Source organism: Pseudophryne corroboree, chromosome 8 (assembly GCF_028390025.1).
Source record: "Pseudophryne corroboree isolate aPseCor3 chromosome 8, aPseCor3.hap2, whole genome shotgun sequence".
In the NCBI taxonomy this organism is placed as follows: Eukaryota; Metazoa; Chordata; class Amphibia; order Anura; family Myobatrachidae; genus Pseudophryne; species Pseudophryne corroboree.
In genome coordinates this window covers 430,182,725-430,202,522 of record NC_086451.1, presented here as the reverse complement: position 1 = coordinate 430,202,522, position 19,798 = coordinate 430,182,725, and the positions used below count along the sequence as shown (strand labels likewise).

General features: G+C 39.1%; 1 protein-coding gene across 1 annotated transcript in view; it reads left to right on the top strand.

Moving 5' to 3' along the window:
- The first annotated feature begins 838 nt into the window (after positions 1-838).
- Positions 839-19,798, top strand: part of LOC134949933 (uncharacterized) — a 52,905-nt gene continuing 33,945 nt past the window's right edge. Inside the window, exons 1-3 of the mRNA XM_063938619.1 lie at positions 839-902; positions 5,647-17,472; positions 19,219-19,295. Of these exons, the coding sequence (XP_063794689.1) occupies positions 839-902; positions 5,647-17,472; positions 19,219-19,295 (11,967 nt within the window). The remainder of the gene's footprint in view (positions 903-5,646; positions 17,473-19,218; positions 19,296-19,798) is intronic.

The following is a 19,798-nucleotide window of genomic DNA, read 5'->3' as shown; positions in this document are numbered from 1 at the left end:
TAAGGGGATAGTGTGTTTTGTTTGTTTTTCTGTGGAGGACAATATGTTTTTTACTGTTTCTGTGGGGGATAATGTGCGTTTTTTATGTGGGGGATAATAATTTTTTTTTGTGTGGGGGATTATATCTCAGTTGACATGGAAAATGATGTGTAAGAATTTTTGGTACACACACACAGTTGAAAAATAAGATATTGGTGTGTTTCTTCCTGAAAATTTAATTTTTTATCAATTTTAATTGTTTTAATGAGCACCAAAATGTGTAAAGTAAATGTAAATAAACAAGATTATAACTCTAAATGCCAAGTAACCCACTTCTGTGTTACGTCGCAATTCTCAACAAACTAAGTAATCTTGCTTTACATAAATTGTGGAAAGCGTACCTGTTTTTCTGCAAGGTCATTATCTTGCTAATCTTCCTAAACGTCATGTGTGATGCACTGATATCTCTGTTAGCACATCCTAGTTAGAGAATACACACGTCTATCTCTATTCCATGTACTCTCGACACACCTAAGATGTTTGCCCCTAAGCTATATGTCATTTTTTAATATCCTATCAGTACAACTTTGTGATTGAATTGGCATATTTACATGATGTGTCACAGGTCCTAGTGATGTGAATGTGTAAAACAATTGAAATAACTGATAAACATTTACAATAAAGAAGAAAAGTATGACAGGGTGTCACCTCTGAGTAATGACACAAGTTGTCACTACCCCAGCACACCTCAACATAAAAACCCCTGTTGCAAATTTTCACCAGTTCTTCACATCTGATTCTTGGTCACTGCTTTGGGAAATTTAATAACAATTATTGGAGGACATTAGAAGAAGATACCATGGGAACAGCAAAGATTTTGGTCAGATTTGGGCTTCTCATAGCTTTGTTCTTTGGCAATACAAGTAAGTCACTGCAATATGATTAATAGAATATGCAAATAGAAAATATAAATAATTAAACGTTTAATTGTTTATCTGAAACAAACCATAAATATCTCAGAAATGCTTATGCTATAATTACTCAGAGAAGGGAAACATGTCTGTGCAGCAGGCACTGTGTATTTATGCTTTTACTGCTGTATTTAGTATCTAAAGAATTCAAGCGCGTTCTTCATCTTGAGCAGAGAGGAGGCTGAGCTACCACTAATAATAATACAGATAGAATGTTATGTATGCACATTAAAATCAGTGTGTATAGTGCTCAGCGCAAGTTCTGGTTTATATAGTTTTCTAAATTGTAATTTTATTGGCAAATTAATTTAATTTGAATATTTATTATGAGAGATTCATATGAATAGACTAATGGAAGAACTATTGCTTTCTTCTAATAAGAGTGTACAGTATAATTTTTTTAATTAATTATTATTATTATTATTATTAATAAAGATTTATTTTTTTATATAGTGTGCAAATGTATCATTGACAAATATTCGCAATACTAATATCAGATATTCTCTCCAGATCCATGCTGATGAACATAAATTGGGAAAGAAGAACAAACAAAACTTCATAGTATAAAATATACTTGACATTAATATAATGATGGACACCTCATTGTGTTTTTTTATCTATTAATTAATTTCAAGTATATTACACTATGAAGTTTTGTTTGTTCCTCTAACCCAATTTCTAAACATCAATGTGGATCTGGAGAAAATGTCTGAAAGTAGAACTGAGAAGATCGCCTATGATACCTCCGCACACTACGGAAAACCATTTATTCTTTATTTAATGTCTATATGAAGTATTGTTGGACTTTTATTGCTTTTTTTCTCTCAGAGCTGCATTAGGATACTGTAGGTGTTCAGTGCTCTATCATCTCTTTCTGTAATATTTTCCAATTAAATTGTTATTAAAAAATATATGTGGCCTTAACGTTGTATTCAAAGTTCTCCCACATGTTGAGACCTTGTGGACTTACTGTCGGTCACTGTATATACCAAACTCAGGCAGAGCAGATGGAGAACTGCTCTCTAACAAGGGGAGAATGTGGCACATTTGTGCTAGTTGGTGGGAATAATATTGAATTATTAATATATCATGTTCTTTAATTGCAAGTAGAGTAACTGTGAAATGGGCTTTAAGCAACACTTATTACCTATGTAGACACAAGTGAGTCTACACGCTGTCCAAGTGACAAAAGAATAGTAAATGCCATAAACTAATGTTACAGTATATTAATGATGTTACTTAACTTTTTTTTTTTTACCATAATTGTCTGCTATTATAAATAAAATTATTTTTCTTCAATGTCAGTAATTTTTTTTATATAAACCTAGATATTATTCTGCATTAGGGGTCATAAAATTTTTACCCTCCAAGCAAGGCCGGATTAAGGTCTGTGGGGGCCCTGGGCAACAAATTTGTGGGCCCCCCCCAAACACTGTCCTCACAAATGCAAAAAAACATTGGAGTAGGAGTACAGCATTTACCTGTCTCCTCTCCGTCCTCCTCGGCAGCTGAGCTGTTCCCTTACTGCTGCGTCCGCCGAGGAGCTTCACTCACAGCAGTGTGAAGTCTCGCGAGATAATGTCATAATGTCAAATCTCGCGAGACTTCACACTGCAGTGAGTGAAGCTCCTCGGCGGCTACAGCTGTAATGGAACGTCTCAGCTGCCGATGTTTCTTTTGCAGTTGTGAGGACAGTGTGTGGGGGCCCTGGAACGACCGCCCCTTCCGCCCCGCCATTAATCCGGCTCCGCCTCCAAGTGATACTTTGATGAGCAGATTTATAGGGAGTTAGCTAGAAGTTGATTTACTGAGATGAGTAAAGTCTCCACTTGACACTTTAAGGAACTCTTTCATTTACCAAAACCTGTGGTTTTCTGCCACCCCTTATCTCAGTGTCGTCTGTTGATGTAGCTATGCTTATATTTACCCTGTACTTGTCCTATATTGTCTTCATCTGTAAGTTGCTGTTTTCCTGTTTTGATTATTTGTTTATGTATTCTGTAATAGGGCGCTTCGGATCCCTTGTGGCGCCATATAAATAAAGGATAACAATAATAATAAACAATTTATAATTTTAGTAGAATTTTTTTTAAATAATTAATAGTAGACCATTATATATTGTTAGAAAGGTCTACTTATGTATAGTCTGATTCATTTATACCTTGGTGAGTGATAAAGAGGAGAGATATAAACTACCAACTAATCAGCTCCTAGCTGTATTTTTTTAAAGACAGTCTGTAACATGGCAGTTAGGTGCTGATTGGCTGGTACTTTATCTCTCTCCACTTTATCACTCTTCATGGATTAGTACATCTCACATGGGGAGGGATGTACTATACATCACATTCGCAATGTGATACATCTTGCCAGTTGTCAGTTCCATACCAGTGTTAATAATACCAGTATGTACCTAGACATAAGGTTACTATCACAAAGGACAGCTCTCCTGATTAGAGTTGTCCTATGCGATCACTGGACTTTCTGGGTTAGGACCCAGGAGTTCTCCTGTGCATGTGTAAAATTGCACCGGCACCACAGGAGGTGCTGGATCGGCACCATAGGCTGGGGTAACGCCATCTAAAGATGGTGTTACTCACTGTGTCCAAGTTCCGAATGTATCACATTTTGGAGCTTGATAGTTGATACTAAACTAGCCAAAACTCTGAAAACTTAATTTTTTGAGTTTTGGACACATTTCTGGCCTTAGTACATCCCGCAACGGTAGTGTTCATAGCCAAACTGCCAACTTTTTCCATCCTGCAGTCTGAAGGATGAAAATTCAGCATGCTATGGGTCATATGTATAAAAAATTGGAAAACGTCGAAGTGGAGAGAGATAACCAACCAATCAGCTCCTAACTGTCAGTGTACAGACGGTGTTTAAAAAATTACGGGAGCTGATTGGTTGTCATTTTAACTTTTTTTCACTTTATCTCTCTCCAAGCTCTGTTCCAAACAGTATGCTCCTGTGTGTGGTGGATTGCAAAGTCTCGAACTGCATGCAATTAATAATTGTTCTCGAACCCAAAAACAATTTATTTTTGCACTTGTAGCTTCCTATTTCTGAACTAATTCTTTTAGTGCTTTGAATTACAATATGTACTGTATTCATTAAACATAGTGCTGTAGATAAAACCATTCTGGTATAATGTATACAGTACGCATGTCAGGCCCGATCCCCCGCAGAAGTACAAAAGCATCGCACAGTGGCGATGCTTTTGTACTTCAGGAGTAGCCCCCAGCCAGCGCAGCTCCTGCGCGCTGGCTGGGAGCTGCTTGATGCTGCCTGGGTCGCAGCGGCCGCCTGTGACGTCACACAGCCGCCGCCGCCGCCTGCCCTGGCCTGCCCCCTGCGCGGTCCGGCCACGCCTGCATTGGCTGGACCACGCCCCCTAAACCACACCCCCTCCCACCCAGCGACCGTCTCTCCCTGTCAATCAGGCAGAGGCGATCGTTAGCCTCTGACAGCCGGTGCATGCGCACTTCAGACCTAATCGGCTGCTGTGCGATTTCGCACAGCACCGATCAGGTCTGAATTAGGCCCATTATCCTATAAAACATTCCCATCCTCTTCCTCATCCTCCCCCTTACCTCTGTTCCCACACCATACTGGGTGTGCATGACTGACGAGCTGTGACTCCCACCATTGCCCAGATTTTATTATTTAAGTTACAGTACACACAATGTTTGAGAATTGGACAGAAGTAACTTCCTCACCTCCTACTTATTCACTTACTGTAGTTTAATTCAATGTCACCAACCTTTTCTGCTTTATCAATACCAATTATATGATCCCTGCTGTACCTACAATACAAAAACAAACCCAAAGCGCTGGACTATGAATTTATGATAAGTGGCAGCCATAGATGAGGGGCTGCAGTGCAGTCCAAAATTCAAATAGGGGAGCCCTACCAACTGCCCCCACAAACATCACTAGCCAGGACTCACTGGCAGTTGGTGTGGCTCCCCTACATAAATTTTGGACCTCGCTGCAGTCCCACATCTGGAGCCGACACTATGACAACCAATTATATGAATGAACCAAGTAGCTGTTAAAAAGTTGGCAACCAAATACTGTACTTAAAAAGTAAAATTAAACAGTGCTGCACTCATCAATTTACCAAATAGTGTAAGAGGTAATGCTGTAGCTATAATATATATATATATATATATTATATATATATTTTATATATATATATATATATATATATATATATATATGATTGTTAAAATTATGTGGCAATAAAAAAAAATTCAAGTGCAAATTAACATATTATTTAGAACATCATGTAGTCAAATCATGTATTCGAAACAGTTTAAAATCCATGTACTGTATACAAAATCATGAGACCTCTGCAATATTAATGCAAAGACCCATTCTAAAATGTAAAAAATGTTCCACACATTTTTATAACCCAAATACAGGCTCAATTAAATTACTGATTCATATACTCCAAAAATGACTGAAATATTATAACCAGACTGGGTGAAAAATATCTTTGTTTCCACAGCTCATTTAGTAAACGACTAACTCAGATATATTTATAATTGAAAAAATCCCTATTAAGCTACAAATATTAGTTTTATGTTATAAATAGTTGTTATAACTGTACATAATCAGCTTAGTACATGTAGTTCAAATTAAGACATTTTAATAATGCATGTTTTAATGTTAATTTTGTGTGTTTTTCCTCTAGTGATCAGCACGTCTGCCACTACCCAAATGCCAGAATCTACTACACCTGCATCTTCTAATACCACAACATCTACCACCACAATAAGTTCAATAACCACCTCGACAGAAACAGCAAAGTCATCTGCATCCACATCTAATATAAAACTGTTATCAAGTACTGGTACAACAAATCTAGCTGAAACATCAGTTACTAGTGGATCTACACATAGTCAAGCAAATACTCAGCAAACGGCAACCGCCTCAGCTGAATCACCATCTAGTATACCACCCACTAGTACTAGTTCCACATCGTTATCACTACCCAGCACTACTATTTCTACTAGTACTAGTTCCACTACTTTATCAACACCAAGTACATCTCTAGATGTAACTAGTCAATCTACCTCTCAAACAAGCACAACAATACCTACTACTGTAGGATCGACAACTTCAACTATATCCTCTACTGCTGGACCTATTACTAGTGAATCTACAAATAGTCAAGCAATCACTGTATCAACAGAAACTCCCTCAACTGAATCACCATCTAGTGCAACACCCATTACTACTAGTTCCACTACTTTTTCAACACCAACTTCTTCTGTATCTGTTAATAGTCAATTTAACTCACAAACAAATACAACAGGTCCTACTACTGTAGGATCCATCCCTTTAACTATATCCTCTACTGCTGGACCAATTACTAGTCAATCTACAAATAGTCAAGAAACCTCTGTATCAACAGCAACCACCTCACCTGTATCACCATCTAGTACTATTTCTACTACTACTAGTTCCACAACTTTATCAACACCAAGTACATCTCTACCTGTTTCTAGTCAATCTACCTCTCAAACAAGCACAACAATACCTACTACTGTAGGATCGACAACTTCTATGATATCCTCTACTGCTGGACCTATTACAAGTGAATCCACAAATAGTCAAGCAACTACTGTATCAACAGCAACCACCTCAACTGAATCACCATCTAGTACAACACCCACTAGTACTAGTCCCACTGTTTTTTCAACACCAAGTTCTTCTGTATCAGTTACTAGTCAATCTATATCTCAAGTAAGTTCAACAGTACCTACTACTGTAGGATACACCACTTCAACTATACCCTCTACTGCTGGACCTACTACTAGTGAATCTACAAATAGTCAAGCAACGACTGTGTCAACAGCAACCACTTCAACTGAATCACCATCTAGTAGCACTCCGACTAGTACTAGTTCAACTATTTTATCAACAGCAAGTACATCTCTACCTGTTACTAGTCAATCTACCTCTCAAACAAGCACAACACCTTCTACTGTAGTATCCACAACTTCAACTATATCCTCTACTGCTGGACCTATTACTAGTGAATCTACAAATAGTCAAGCAACAACCGTGTCAGCAGCAACCACTTCAACCGAATCACCATCTAGTAGCACTCCGATTAGTACTAGTTCAACTATTGTATCAACACCAAGTACATCTCTACCTGTTACTAGTCAATCTACCTCTCAAACAAGCACAACCCCTTCTACCGTAGTATCCACAACTTCAACTATATCCTCTACTGCTGGACCTATTACTAGTCAATCTACAAATAGTCAAGCAATCACTGTATCAACAGCAACTCCCTCAACTGAATCACTATCTACTGCAACACCCACTACTACTAGTCCCACTGCTTTTTCAACACCAACTTCTTCAGATTCTGTTACTAGTCAATCTACATCTCAAGCAAGTTCAACAGTACCTACTACTGTAGGATCCACCACTTCAACTATACCCTCTACTGCTGGACCTACTACTAGTGAATCTACAAATAGTCAAGCAACGACTGTGTCAACAGCAACCACTTCAACTGAATCACCATCTAGTAGCACTCCAACTAGTACTAGTTCTATTATTTTATCAACAGCAAGAACATCTCTACCTGTTACTAGTCAATCTACCTCTCAAACAAGCACAACACCAACTACTGTAGTATCCACAACTTCAACTATATCCTCTACTTTACCTATTACTAGTGAATCTACAAATAGTCAAGCAACAACCGTGTCAGCAGCAACCACTTCAACCGAATCACCATCTAGTAGCACTCCGATTAGTACTAGTTTAACTATTGTATCAACACCAAGTACATCTCTACCTGTTACTAGTCAATCTACCTCTCAAACAAGCACAACCCCTTCTACCGTAGTATCCACAACTTCAACTAAATCCTCTACTGCTGGACCTATTACTAGTCAATCTACAAATAGTCAAGCAATCACTGTATCAACAGCAACTCCCTCAACTGAATCACTATCTAGTGCAACACCCACTACTACTAGTCCCACTGCTTTTTCAACACCAACTTCTTCTGATTTTGTTACTAGTCAATCTACATCTCAAGCAAGTTCGACAGTACCTACTACTGTAGGATCCACCACTTCAACTATATCCTCTACTGCTGGACCTACTACTAGTGAATCTACAAATAGTCAAGCAACGACTGTGTCAACAGCAACCACTTCAACTGAATCACCATCTAGTAGCACTCCAACTAGTACTAGTTCAACTATTTTATCAACACCAAGTACATCTCTACCTGTTACTAGTCAATCTACCTCTCAAACAAGCACAACACCTTCTACTGTAGTATCCACAACTTCAACTATATCCTCTACTGCTGGACCTATTACTAGTGAACCTACAAATAGTCAAGCAATCACTGTATCAACAGCAACTCCGTCAACTGAATCACCATCTAGTGCAACACCCACTGCTACTAGTCCCACTGCTTTTTCAACACCAACTTCTTCTGATTCTGTTACTAGTCAATCTACATCTCAAGCAAGTTCAACAGTACCTACTACTGTAGGATCCACCACTTCAACTATATCCTCTACTGCTGGACCTACTACTAGTGAATCTACAAATAGTCAAGCAAAGACTGTGTCAACAGCAACCACCTCAACTGAAATACCATCTAGTACAACACCCACTAGTACTAGTTCCACTGTTTTTTCAACACCAAGTTCTTCTTTATCAGCTACTAGTCAATCTATATCTCAAGTAAGTTCAACAGTACCTACTACTGTAGGATCCACCATTTCAACTATATTCTCTACTGCTGGACCTACTACTAGGGAATCTACAAATAGTCAAGCAACGACTGTGTCAACAGCAACCACTTCAACTGAATCACCATCTAGTAGCACTCCGACTAGTACTAGTTCAACTATTTTATCAACAGCAAGTACATCTCTACCTGTTACTAGTCAATCTACCTCTCAAACAAGCACAACACCTTCTACTGTAGTATCCACAACTTCAACTATATCCTCTACCGCTGGACCTATTACTAGTGAATCTACAAATAGTCAAGCAACAACCGTGTCAGCAGCAACCACTTCAACCGAATCACCATCTAGTAGCACTCCGATTAGTACTAGTTCAACTATTGTATCAACACCAAGTACATCTCTACCTGTTACTAGTCAATCTACCTCTCAAACAAGCACAACCCCTTCTACCGTAGTATCCACAACTTCAACTAAATCCTCTACTGCTGGACCTATTACTAGTCAATCTACAAATAGTCAAGCAATCACTGTATCAACAGCAACTCCCTCAACTGAATCACTATCTAGTGCAACACCCACTACTACTAGTCCCACTGCTTTTTCAACACCAACTTCTTCTGATTCTGTTACTAGTCAATCTACATCTCAAGCAAGTTCAACAGTACCTACTACTGTAGGATCCACCACTTCAACTATATCCTCTACTGCTGGACCTACTACTAGTGAATCTACAAATAGTCAAGCAACGACTGTGTCAACAGCAACCACTTCAACTGAATCACCATCTAGTAGCACTCCAACTAGTACTAGTTCAACTATTTTATCAACACCAAGTACATCTCTACCTGTTACTAGTCAATCTACCTCTCAAACAAGCACAACACCTTCTACTGTAGTATCCACAACTTCAACTATATCCTCTACTGCTGGACCTATTACTAGTGAATCTACAAATAGTCAAGCAATCACTGTATCAACAGCAACTCCCTCAACTGATTCACTATCTAGTGCAACACCCACTATTACTAGTCCCACTGCTTTTTCAACACCAACTTCTTCTGTATTTGTTACTAGTCAATCTACATCTCAAGCAAGTTCAACAGTACCTACTACTGTAGGATCCACCACTTCAACTATATCCTCTACTGCTGGACCTACTACTAGTGAATCTACAAATAGTCAAGCAAAGACTGTGTCAACAGCAACCACCTCAACTGAATCACCATCTAGTACAACACCCACTAGTAATAGTTCCACTGTTTTTTCAACACCAAGTTCTTCTGTATCAGCTACTAGTCAATCTATATCTCAAGTAAGTTCAAAAGTACCTACTACTGTAGGATCCACCACTTCAACTATATTCTCTACTGCTGGACCTACTACTAGTGAATCTACAAATAGTCAAACAAGAACTGTGTCAACAGCAACCACTTCAAATGAATCACCATCTATTAGTACTCCGACTAGTACTAGTTCAACTAATTTATCAACACCAAGTACATCTCTACCTGTTACTAGTCAATCTACCTCTCAAACAAGCACAACACCTTCTACTGTAGTATCCACAACTTCAACTATTTCCTCTTCTGCTGGACCTATTACTAGTGAATCTACAAATAGTCAAGCAATCACTGTATCAACAGCAACTCCCTCAACTGAATCACCATCTAGTGCAACACCCACTACTACTAGTCCCACTGCTTTTTCAACACCAAGTTCTTCTGTTTCTGTTACTAGTCAATCTACATCTCAAGCAAGTTCAACAGTACTTACTACTGTAGGATCCAACACTTCAACTATACCCTCTACTGCTGGACCTATTACTAGTGAATCTACAAATAGTCAAGCAACGACTGTGTCAACAACAACCACTTCAACTGAATCACCATCTAGTAGCATTCCGACTAGTACTAGTTCTACTATTTTATCAACAGCAAGTACATCTCTACCTGTTACTAGTCAATCTACCTCTCAAACAAGTACAACACCAACTACTGTAGTATCCACAACTTCAACTATATCCTCTACTGCTGGACCTATTACTAGTGAATCTACAAATAGTCAAGCAATCACTGTATCAACAGCAACTCCCTCAACTGAATCACCATCTAGTGCAACACCCATTACTACTAGTTCCATTACTTTTTCAACACCAACTTCTTCTGTATCTGTTACTAGTCAATCTACATCTAAAGCAAGTTCAACAGTACCTACTACTGTAGGATCCACCACTTCAACTATATCCTCTACTGCTGGACCTACTACTAGTGAATCTACAAATAGTCAAGCAAAGACTGTGTCAACAGCAACCACCTCAACTGAATCACCATCTAGTACAACACCCACTAGTACTAGTTCCACTGCTTTTTCAACACGAACTTCTTCTGTATCTGTTACTAGTCAATCTACCTCTCAAACAAGCACAACGCCTTCTACTGTAGTATCCACAACTTCAACTATATCCTCTACTGCTGGACCTATTACTAGTGAATCTACAAATAGTCAAGCAATCACTGTATCAACAGCAACTCCCTCAACTGAATCACCATCTAGTGCAACACCCATTACTACTAGTTCCACTACTTTTTCAACACCAACTTCTTCTGTATCTGTTACTAGTCAATCTACATCTCAAGCAAGTTCAACAGTACCTACTACTGTAGGATCCACCACTTCAACTATATCCTCTACTGCTGGACCTATTACTAGTGAATCTACAAATAGTCAAGCAATCACTGTATCAACAGCAACTCCCTCAACTGAATCACCATCTACTGTAACACCCACTACTACTAGTCCCACTGCTTTTTCAACATCAACTTCTTCTGTATCTGTTACTAGTCAATCTACATCTCAAGCAAGTTCAACAGTACCTACTACTGTAGGGTCCAACACTTCAACTATACCCTCTACTGCTGGACCTGTTACTAGTGAATCTACAAATAGTCAAGCAACGACTGTGTCAACAGCAACCACTTCAACTGAATCACCATCTAGTAGCATTCCGACTAGTACTAGTTCTACTATTTTATCAACAGCAAGTACATCTCTACCTGTTACTAGTCAATCTACCTCTCAAACAAGTACAACACCAACTACTGTAGTATCCACCACTTCAACTATATCCTCTACTGCTGGACCTGTTACTAGTGAATCTACAAATAGTCAAGCAATCACTGTATCAACAGCAACTCCCTCAACTGAATCACCATCTAGTGCAACACCCATTACTACTAGTTCCACTACTTTTTCAACACCAACTTCTTCTGTATCTGTTACTAGTCAATCTACATCTCAAGCAAGTTCAACAGTACCTACTACTGTAGGATCCACCACTTCAACTATATCCTCTACTGCTGGACCTATTACTAGTGAATCTACAAATAGTCAAGCAATCACTGTATCAACAGCAACTCCCTCAACTGAATCACCATCTACTGTAACACCCACTACTACTAGTCCCACTGCTTTTTCAACACCAACTTCTTCTGTATCTGTTACTAGTCAATCTACATCTCAAGCAAGTTCAACAGTACCTACTACTGTAGGATCCAACACTTCAACTATACCCTCTACTGCTGGACCTATTACTAGTGAATCTACAAATAGTCAAGCAACGACTGTGTCAACAGCAACCACTTCAACTGAATCACCATCTAGTAGCACTCCGACTAGTACTGGTTCTACTATTTTATCAACAGAAAGTACATCTCTACCTGTTACTAGTCAATCTACCTCTCAAACAAGCACAACACCTTCTACTGTAGTATCCACAACTTCAACTATATCCTCTACTGCTGGACCTATTACTAGTGAATCTACAAATAGTCAAGCAATCACTGTATCAACAGCAACTCCCTCAACTGAATCACCATCTACTGTAACACCCACTACTACTAGTCCCACTGCTTTTTCAACACCAACTTCTTCTGTATCTGTTACTAGTCAATCTACATCTCAAGCAAGTTCAACAGTACCTACTACTGTAAGATCCAACACTTCAACTATACCCTCTACTGCTGGACCTATTACTAGTGAATCTACAAATAGTCAAGCAACGACTGTGTCAACAGCAACCACTTCAACTGAATCACCATCTAGTAGCACTCCGATTAGTACTAGTTCTATTATTTTATCAACAGCAAGAACATCTCTACCTGTTACTAGTCAATCTACCTCTCAAACAAGCACAACACCTACTACTGTAGTATCCACAACTTCAACTATATCCTCTACTGCTGGACCTATTACTAGTGAATCTACAAATAGTCAAGCAATCACTGTATCAACAGCAACTCCCTCAACTGAATCACCATCTAGTGCAACACCCATTACTACTAGTTCCACTACTTTTTCAATACCAAGTACTTCTGTATCTGTTACTAGTCAATCTACCTCACAAACATTTACAACAGGTCCTACTACTGTAGGATCCATCCCTTTAACTCTAACCTCTACTGCTGGACCAATTACTAGTCAATCTACAAATAGTCAAGAAACCTCTGTATCAACAGCAACCACCTCACCTGTATCACCATCTAGTACTATTTCTACTAGTACTAGTTCCACAACTGTAACAACACCAAGTACATCTCTACCTGTTACTAGTCAATCTACCTCTCAAACAAGCACAACAATACCTACTACTGTAGGATCGACAACTTCTATGATATCCTCTACTGCTGGACCTATTACAAGTGAATCTTCAAATAGTCAAGCAACTACTGTATCAACAGCAACTGACTCACCATCTAGTACAAAACCCACTAGTACTAGTCCCACTGTTTTTTCAGCACCAAGTTCTTCTGTATCAGTTACTAGTCAATCTATATCTCAAGTAAGTTCAACAGTACCTACTACTGTAGGATCCACCACTTCAACTATATCCTCTACTGCTGGTCCTTTTACTAGTGAATCAGTAACCACCTCAACTGAATCATCATCTAGTAGTACTCCGACAATTACTAGTTCTACTATTTTATCAACAGCAAGTACATCTCTACCTGTTACTAGTAATTTTACCTCTCAAACAAGCACATCACCTACTAATGTAGGATACACAACTTCAACTATATCCTCTACTGCTGGACCTATTACTAGTGAATCTACAAATAATCAAGCAATTACTTTATCAACAGCAACTCCCTCAACTGAATCACCATCTAGTACTATTCCTACTAGTACTAGTTCCACTATTTCAACACCAAGTACTTCTGTGTCTGTTACTAGTCAATCTACCTCACAAACAAGTACAACAGTTCCTAATACTGTAGGATCCACCACTTTAACTATATCTTCAACTGCTGGACCTATTACTAGTCATTCTACAAATAGTCAAGCTACCTCTGTATCAACAGCAACCACCTCAACTGTATCACCATCTAGTACTATTCCTACTAGTACTAGTTCCACAATTTTATCAACACCAAGTACATCTCTACCTGGTATTAGTCAATCTACCTCTCAAATAAGTACAACAGTACCCACTACTGTAGGATCCACTACTTCAACTATATCCTCTACAGCTGGAACTATTACTAGTCAATCTACAAATAGTCAAGCAACCACTGTATCAACAGCAACCACCTCAACTGATTCATTATCTAGTAGTACTCTGACAAGTACTAATTCTAGTATTTTATCAACACCAAGTACATCTCTACCTGTTAAAAGTCAGTCTACTTCTCAAACAAGCACAACACCTACTACTGTAGGATCGACAACTTCAACTATATCCTCTACTTTCGGACCTGTTACTAGTGAATCTACAAAAAGTCAAGCAACTACTGTGTCAACAGCAACAACCTCAACTGAATCACCATCTAGCACAAAACTCACTAGTACTAGTTCCACTACTTTTTCAACACCCAATACTTCCGTATTTATTACAAGTCAATATACCTCACAAAGAAGTACAAAAATACCTACTACTGCAAGATCCAACTCTTCAACTATATCATCTACTGCTGGATCTATTACTAGTGAATCTGCAAATAATGAAGCAACCACTTTGTCAACAGCAAACAGCTCAACTGTATTACCATCTAGTATCTCTCCTACTAGTATTAGTTCCACTACTTTATCAACACCCAGTACATCTGTACCTGTTACTATTCATTCTATCTCTCAAACAAGCACAATACCTACTACTGTAGGATCCATCACTTCAATTGTATCCTCTACTGCTGGATCTATTACTAGTAATACAAATAGTCAAGCAACCAACATGTCAACATCAACCACCTCAACTGAATCACAAACTAGTACACCACCCACTAGTATTGGTTTCACTTCTTTACCAATGTCCAGTATCATTGTATCAGTTAGTAGTATATCTACAACTCCACCCACTACCTCTCAAACCAATACATCAACACCAACTACTATTGCATCAACTGCTTCAATTATATCCTCTGGGGCTGAATTTATTACTAGTGACTATGCAAATAGTCAAGCAAACAACGGATCAATAGCAACCACCTCATCTGGATCACAAAGTAGTACAATTGGTTCTATTACTTTTACTGATACTATTGGTACAACAAATTCTTCTTCTGGAACAACAAATCTTTCTTCCATATCTGGAACCAATACTGCTGGAAATATTACCAGTAGCACTGGTGTTACACAATCCACAGCAACTGTAAGCACCATTTCCAATATCTCAGATACCACTGTTAGTAGCACCACAATTATTTCTACCACAGCATTGTCCTATACTCCAACTACTGGTGGCATCACCAATAATACCATCTCAACTATAGAATCCACTGTTACTGGGACTAAGATTAGTGCTACTACTATATCGGGACCCATAGTTTCAGTAGCTGTCACAAATATCACTGCTACAACAGAATCTGCTACTACTCAAACCTCAAAAAGTGCTACATCCATACATGCATCCATTGCTGCAGGAACTGTCACTAATAATACTGGTGCCCCAGAATCCACTACCACTGTAAGCATTGATTCTAATTCCAATGGTTCCATTGTAACTGGTACCACAAATATTACTACCACATTAGGGTCCTCTACTGCATCTACTGGTGGAATTACCAACAATACCAACTTTACTAAAGAATCCACTGTTACTGGGACTATTATTAGTGCTACAACCATATCAGGACCCAGTGCTGTAGACGCTAACACTAATATCACAACTACAACAAAATCTGCAGCTACTAAGAACACTATAAATGCTAACACAATTTCTGGAACCATTAGTACTGGAACTATTACCAGTAGTACTAGTGCTACAGAATCAACAGCTACTGGCAGCACCAGATCTAATATTACTGGTACCACTGTGACTGGCACCACAAATATTGCTACCACAACATTGCCCTCCACGGCAACTACTGGTGGCATCACCAACAATACCATCTCAACTACAGAATCCACAGCTGCAGGAAGCATCAGTTCTAATATGACTGGTACCACTGTGACTGGCACCACAAACATTACTACCACAACATTGTCCTCTACTGCAACTACTGGTGGCATCACCAACAATACCATCTCAACTACAGAATCCACAGCTGCAGGAAGCATCAGTCCTAATACCACTGATTTCACTGTAGCTGGCACCACAAACATTACTGCCACAACATTGTCCTCTACTGCAACTACTGGTGGCATCACCAACAATACCATCTCAACTACAGAATCCACAGCTGCAGGAAGCATCAGTTCTAATATGACTGGTACCACTATGACTGGCACCACCAACATTACTACCACAACATTGTCCTCTACTGCAACTACTGGTGGCATCACCAACAATACCATCTCAACTACAGAATCCACAGCTGCAGGAAGCATCAGTTCTAATATGACTGGTACCACTGTGACTGGCACCACAAACATTAATACCACAACATTGTCCTCTACTGCAACTACTGGTGGCATCACCAACAATACCATCTCAACTACAGAATCCACAGCTACTGGAAGCATCAGTTCTAATACCACTGGTTCCACTGTGACTGGCACCACAAACATTAATACCACAACATTGTCCTCTACTGCAACTACTGGTGGCATCACCAACAATACCATCTCAACTACAGAATCCACAGCTACTGGAAGCATCAGTTCTAATACCACTGGTTCCACTGTGGCTGGCACCACAAACATTACTGCCACAACATTGTCCTCTACTGCAACTACTGGTGGCATCACCAACAATACCATCTCTACTACAGAATCCACAGCTACTGGAAGCATCAGTTCTAATACCACTGGTTCCACTGTGGCTGGCACCACAAACATTACTGCCACAACATTGTCCTCTACTGCAACTACTGGTGGCATCACCAACAATACCATCTCAACTACAGAATCCACAGCTGCAGGAAGCATCAGTTCTAATATAACTGGTACCACTGTGACTGGCACCACCAAGATTACTACCAAAACATTGTCCTCTACTGCAATTACTGGTGGCATCACCAACAATACCATCTCTACTACAGAATCCACAGCTACTGGAAGCATCAGTCCTAATACCACTGGTACCACTGTGGCTGGCGCCACAAACATTAATACCACAACATTGTGCTCTACTGCAACTACTGGTGGCATCACCAACAATACCATCTCAACTACAAAATCTACTGTCACCAACACAGATAGCAACAGCAATACTCCTACTAATAATACAGGCACTTCTGTAGGATCAAGTGACTCAAGCACAATAGTTCCTGTAACTAGAAGTAATCTTGGATCCAACATTTCCACATCAGTAGTGACAAGTGCAAGCTCTTCTACAAGAGTCACCAGTAAGAGACAATTTGTTTTCTCTTTATATATACAGTAAAATGAACCTGTGAGAATTAAACTTCTCAACAGTGACTGGTAAACTAGATGGACATACACTTTATCAGTACTGTAACTGTTCTTAGCAATAATGTATTTACTGTACAGTGTGTCTGCTCTGTAAATTTGCACAAGTGAACCTAGATTTCAGCTAAAGTGTGTAGGTTTGCACAGTGAGATAGCAGAGTTTGCAGAGTGGCAGAAACCTGCATTACTGTATGTGCAAGTGATGAGGTCGTACCTAGCCCCATTCGGCATACAGTAGGTATAGTAATACAGAAACTACATTTGCATAGCAAGACTAATTAAATGATACAAAGCTGTGATTTTTGTGCATTTGTAGGGGCTTTCCCCTCAGTGGGTGATAGGTGTACAGCAATTTCTACTCTCCAAAAGATTTGGAATATTGCACAAGCACAGAGCAAGCAGTCTTTGGTTTTTATACACTTTTATTGCCTCCACTCTGTACCCCCTGTGGCAGGGAAGCACATGACCAGACACATTTGGAGCAGTGTAATAAAAACATTTAATAGCGCTATGTGGGAATAAACCAAGGCACATTTTAGAAGAAATGCTAAACAGATTACTTTATTAAAAGCACAATTACTTAAATAGTAGGCTATATGATCCCCGGAGAGTGTGTGGGGGGAAGGGGGGAATGGGTGGGGGGGCAGGGCCTGATTAAGGGTTCCAGCTGCCGTAGGCTAATACAGAAGTAGCCACCTGTGAGGCAGGGGATGCGGAGGTGGCAGGTACAGATTGCCCAGGCATCTGTAGGGGATTCAGAGTTTAGATTATGTGTAACCAAGCACCCAGCAATGCCATGACACTTCTCCCAATGTGCACCATAGAGAAGTCTTGCGTGACGGGGAGTAGTCATGCCCCCTAATGTGCCCGCTCCACTAGCATCCGAATCAGTCATCAGTCTTCACTGCCCTGATTGGAGATTGTTCTTACCAGGGACAAACACAGGATTTTCCAGGGGGGGGGGGGGGGGGGGTTCCGTGTGTGTATATATTTTTATATATATATATATATATATATATATATATATAGCATAAACCTGCACTCTACTTTTTACTCCATACAATGCCCCGGTGTCTTCCATCATTTTCCAATACAACCTCACAATAGCATTCCAATGTAGGCGGCACTCATGGGATGTCTCCGTCTCTGAAAAATACATGTGGTCTATCAGGGGGGTGGGGTTTCTGGGTGCTCAGAAACACCCCCTGCGTGCGCCACTGCTTACAAAGTGGTAACTAAGAAACACTTTAACAATGGTCAGTCAATTGTATGAACCATTTTTTCTGTTCTATACGCTAAATCATTCTATATATTTTATCTACAGCACCGAACGGAGCCATACTAACCCAGAGTACTACAGTCTCCACCCAAACAACCTCTGACCAATCTGCAGGTAATTAGAAAATTTTTGGCCTGATTACATTATATCACCAATGTTTAAGCATTATAACGAAAACATCCATATAATGTATAAGAGCAATTGTCATATTATTGTAATTAGTAATAATGATAATGTATAATATAATCATTAGTAACATTGATGTATTATATACATTTTATCATTTGAGAGATATTGTGAATTTGTATATAGTATGTGAGTATTCAATACTGAATAAGTGATGTACTGTATTATGCTCATAACACATTTTATAACAGATGAATTGAATCTTGTTTCCTTGCAGTTCCATATTGGGGGATTATTCTACTAGGACTGATATCTATCATGGGTGTAGCCCTAATCATTGGTTTATTGTGTGGGGTAAGTACTTACCTTGTAAATTATTGCTAATATTGAGCACATGTGATTTATACATTTGCATAGTGTATCTAAAATGTTTGCAATTATTTTTAACTTTATGTATAAATTTCAACATCATCGATTGAGCTACAATAAATATTGACAGTAAAGATTAACCCATCATTGATCAATATGTGTCCGTTACAAATAAAGAAACACGTACACAGAAATCCAATGACTTTCAGCCACTTACAGTATGCATTCAGTAGTCACAGATATCTGACTTACAGTAATTTAGGGAGAGACCTGAAAGTCAGATGTGACTTTTGAGAAAGCTAAATAATCATATGGGGCCTGATTGAGAGTCAAACTCAAGCATATCCCGATCATTTCTGGGGCGTCTGAGACTTTCGCTGGATCATTTGGATATTTTTGCAGATCCACTGCGTACGGATTTGCAGTCATGGTGGGAATGAGGCCTATAGATCTAGACATGTTAAAAATTGTAAACAAATATTTTCTTT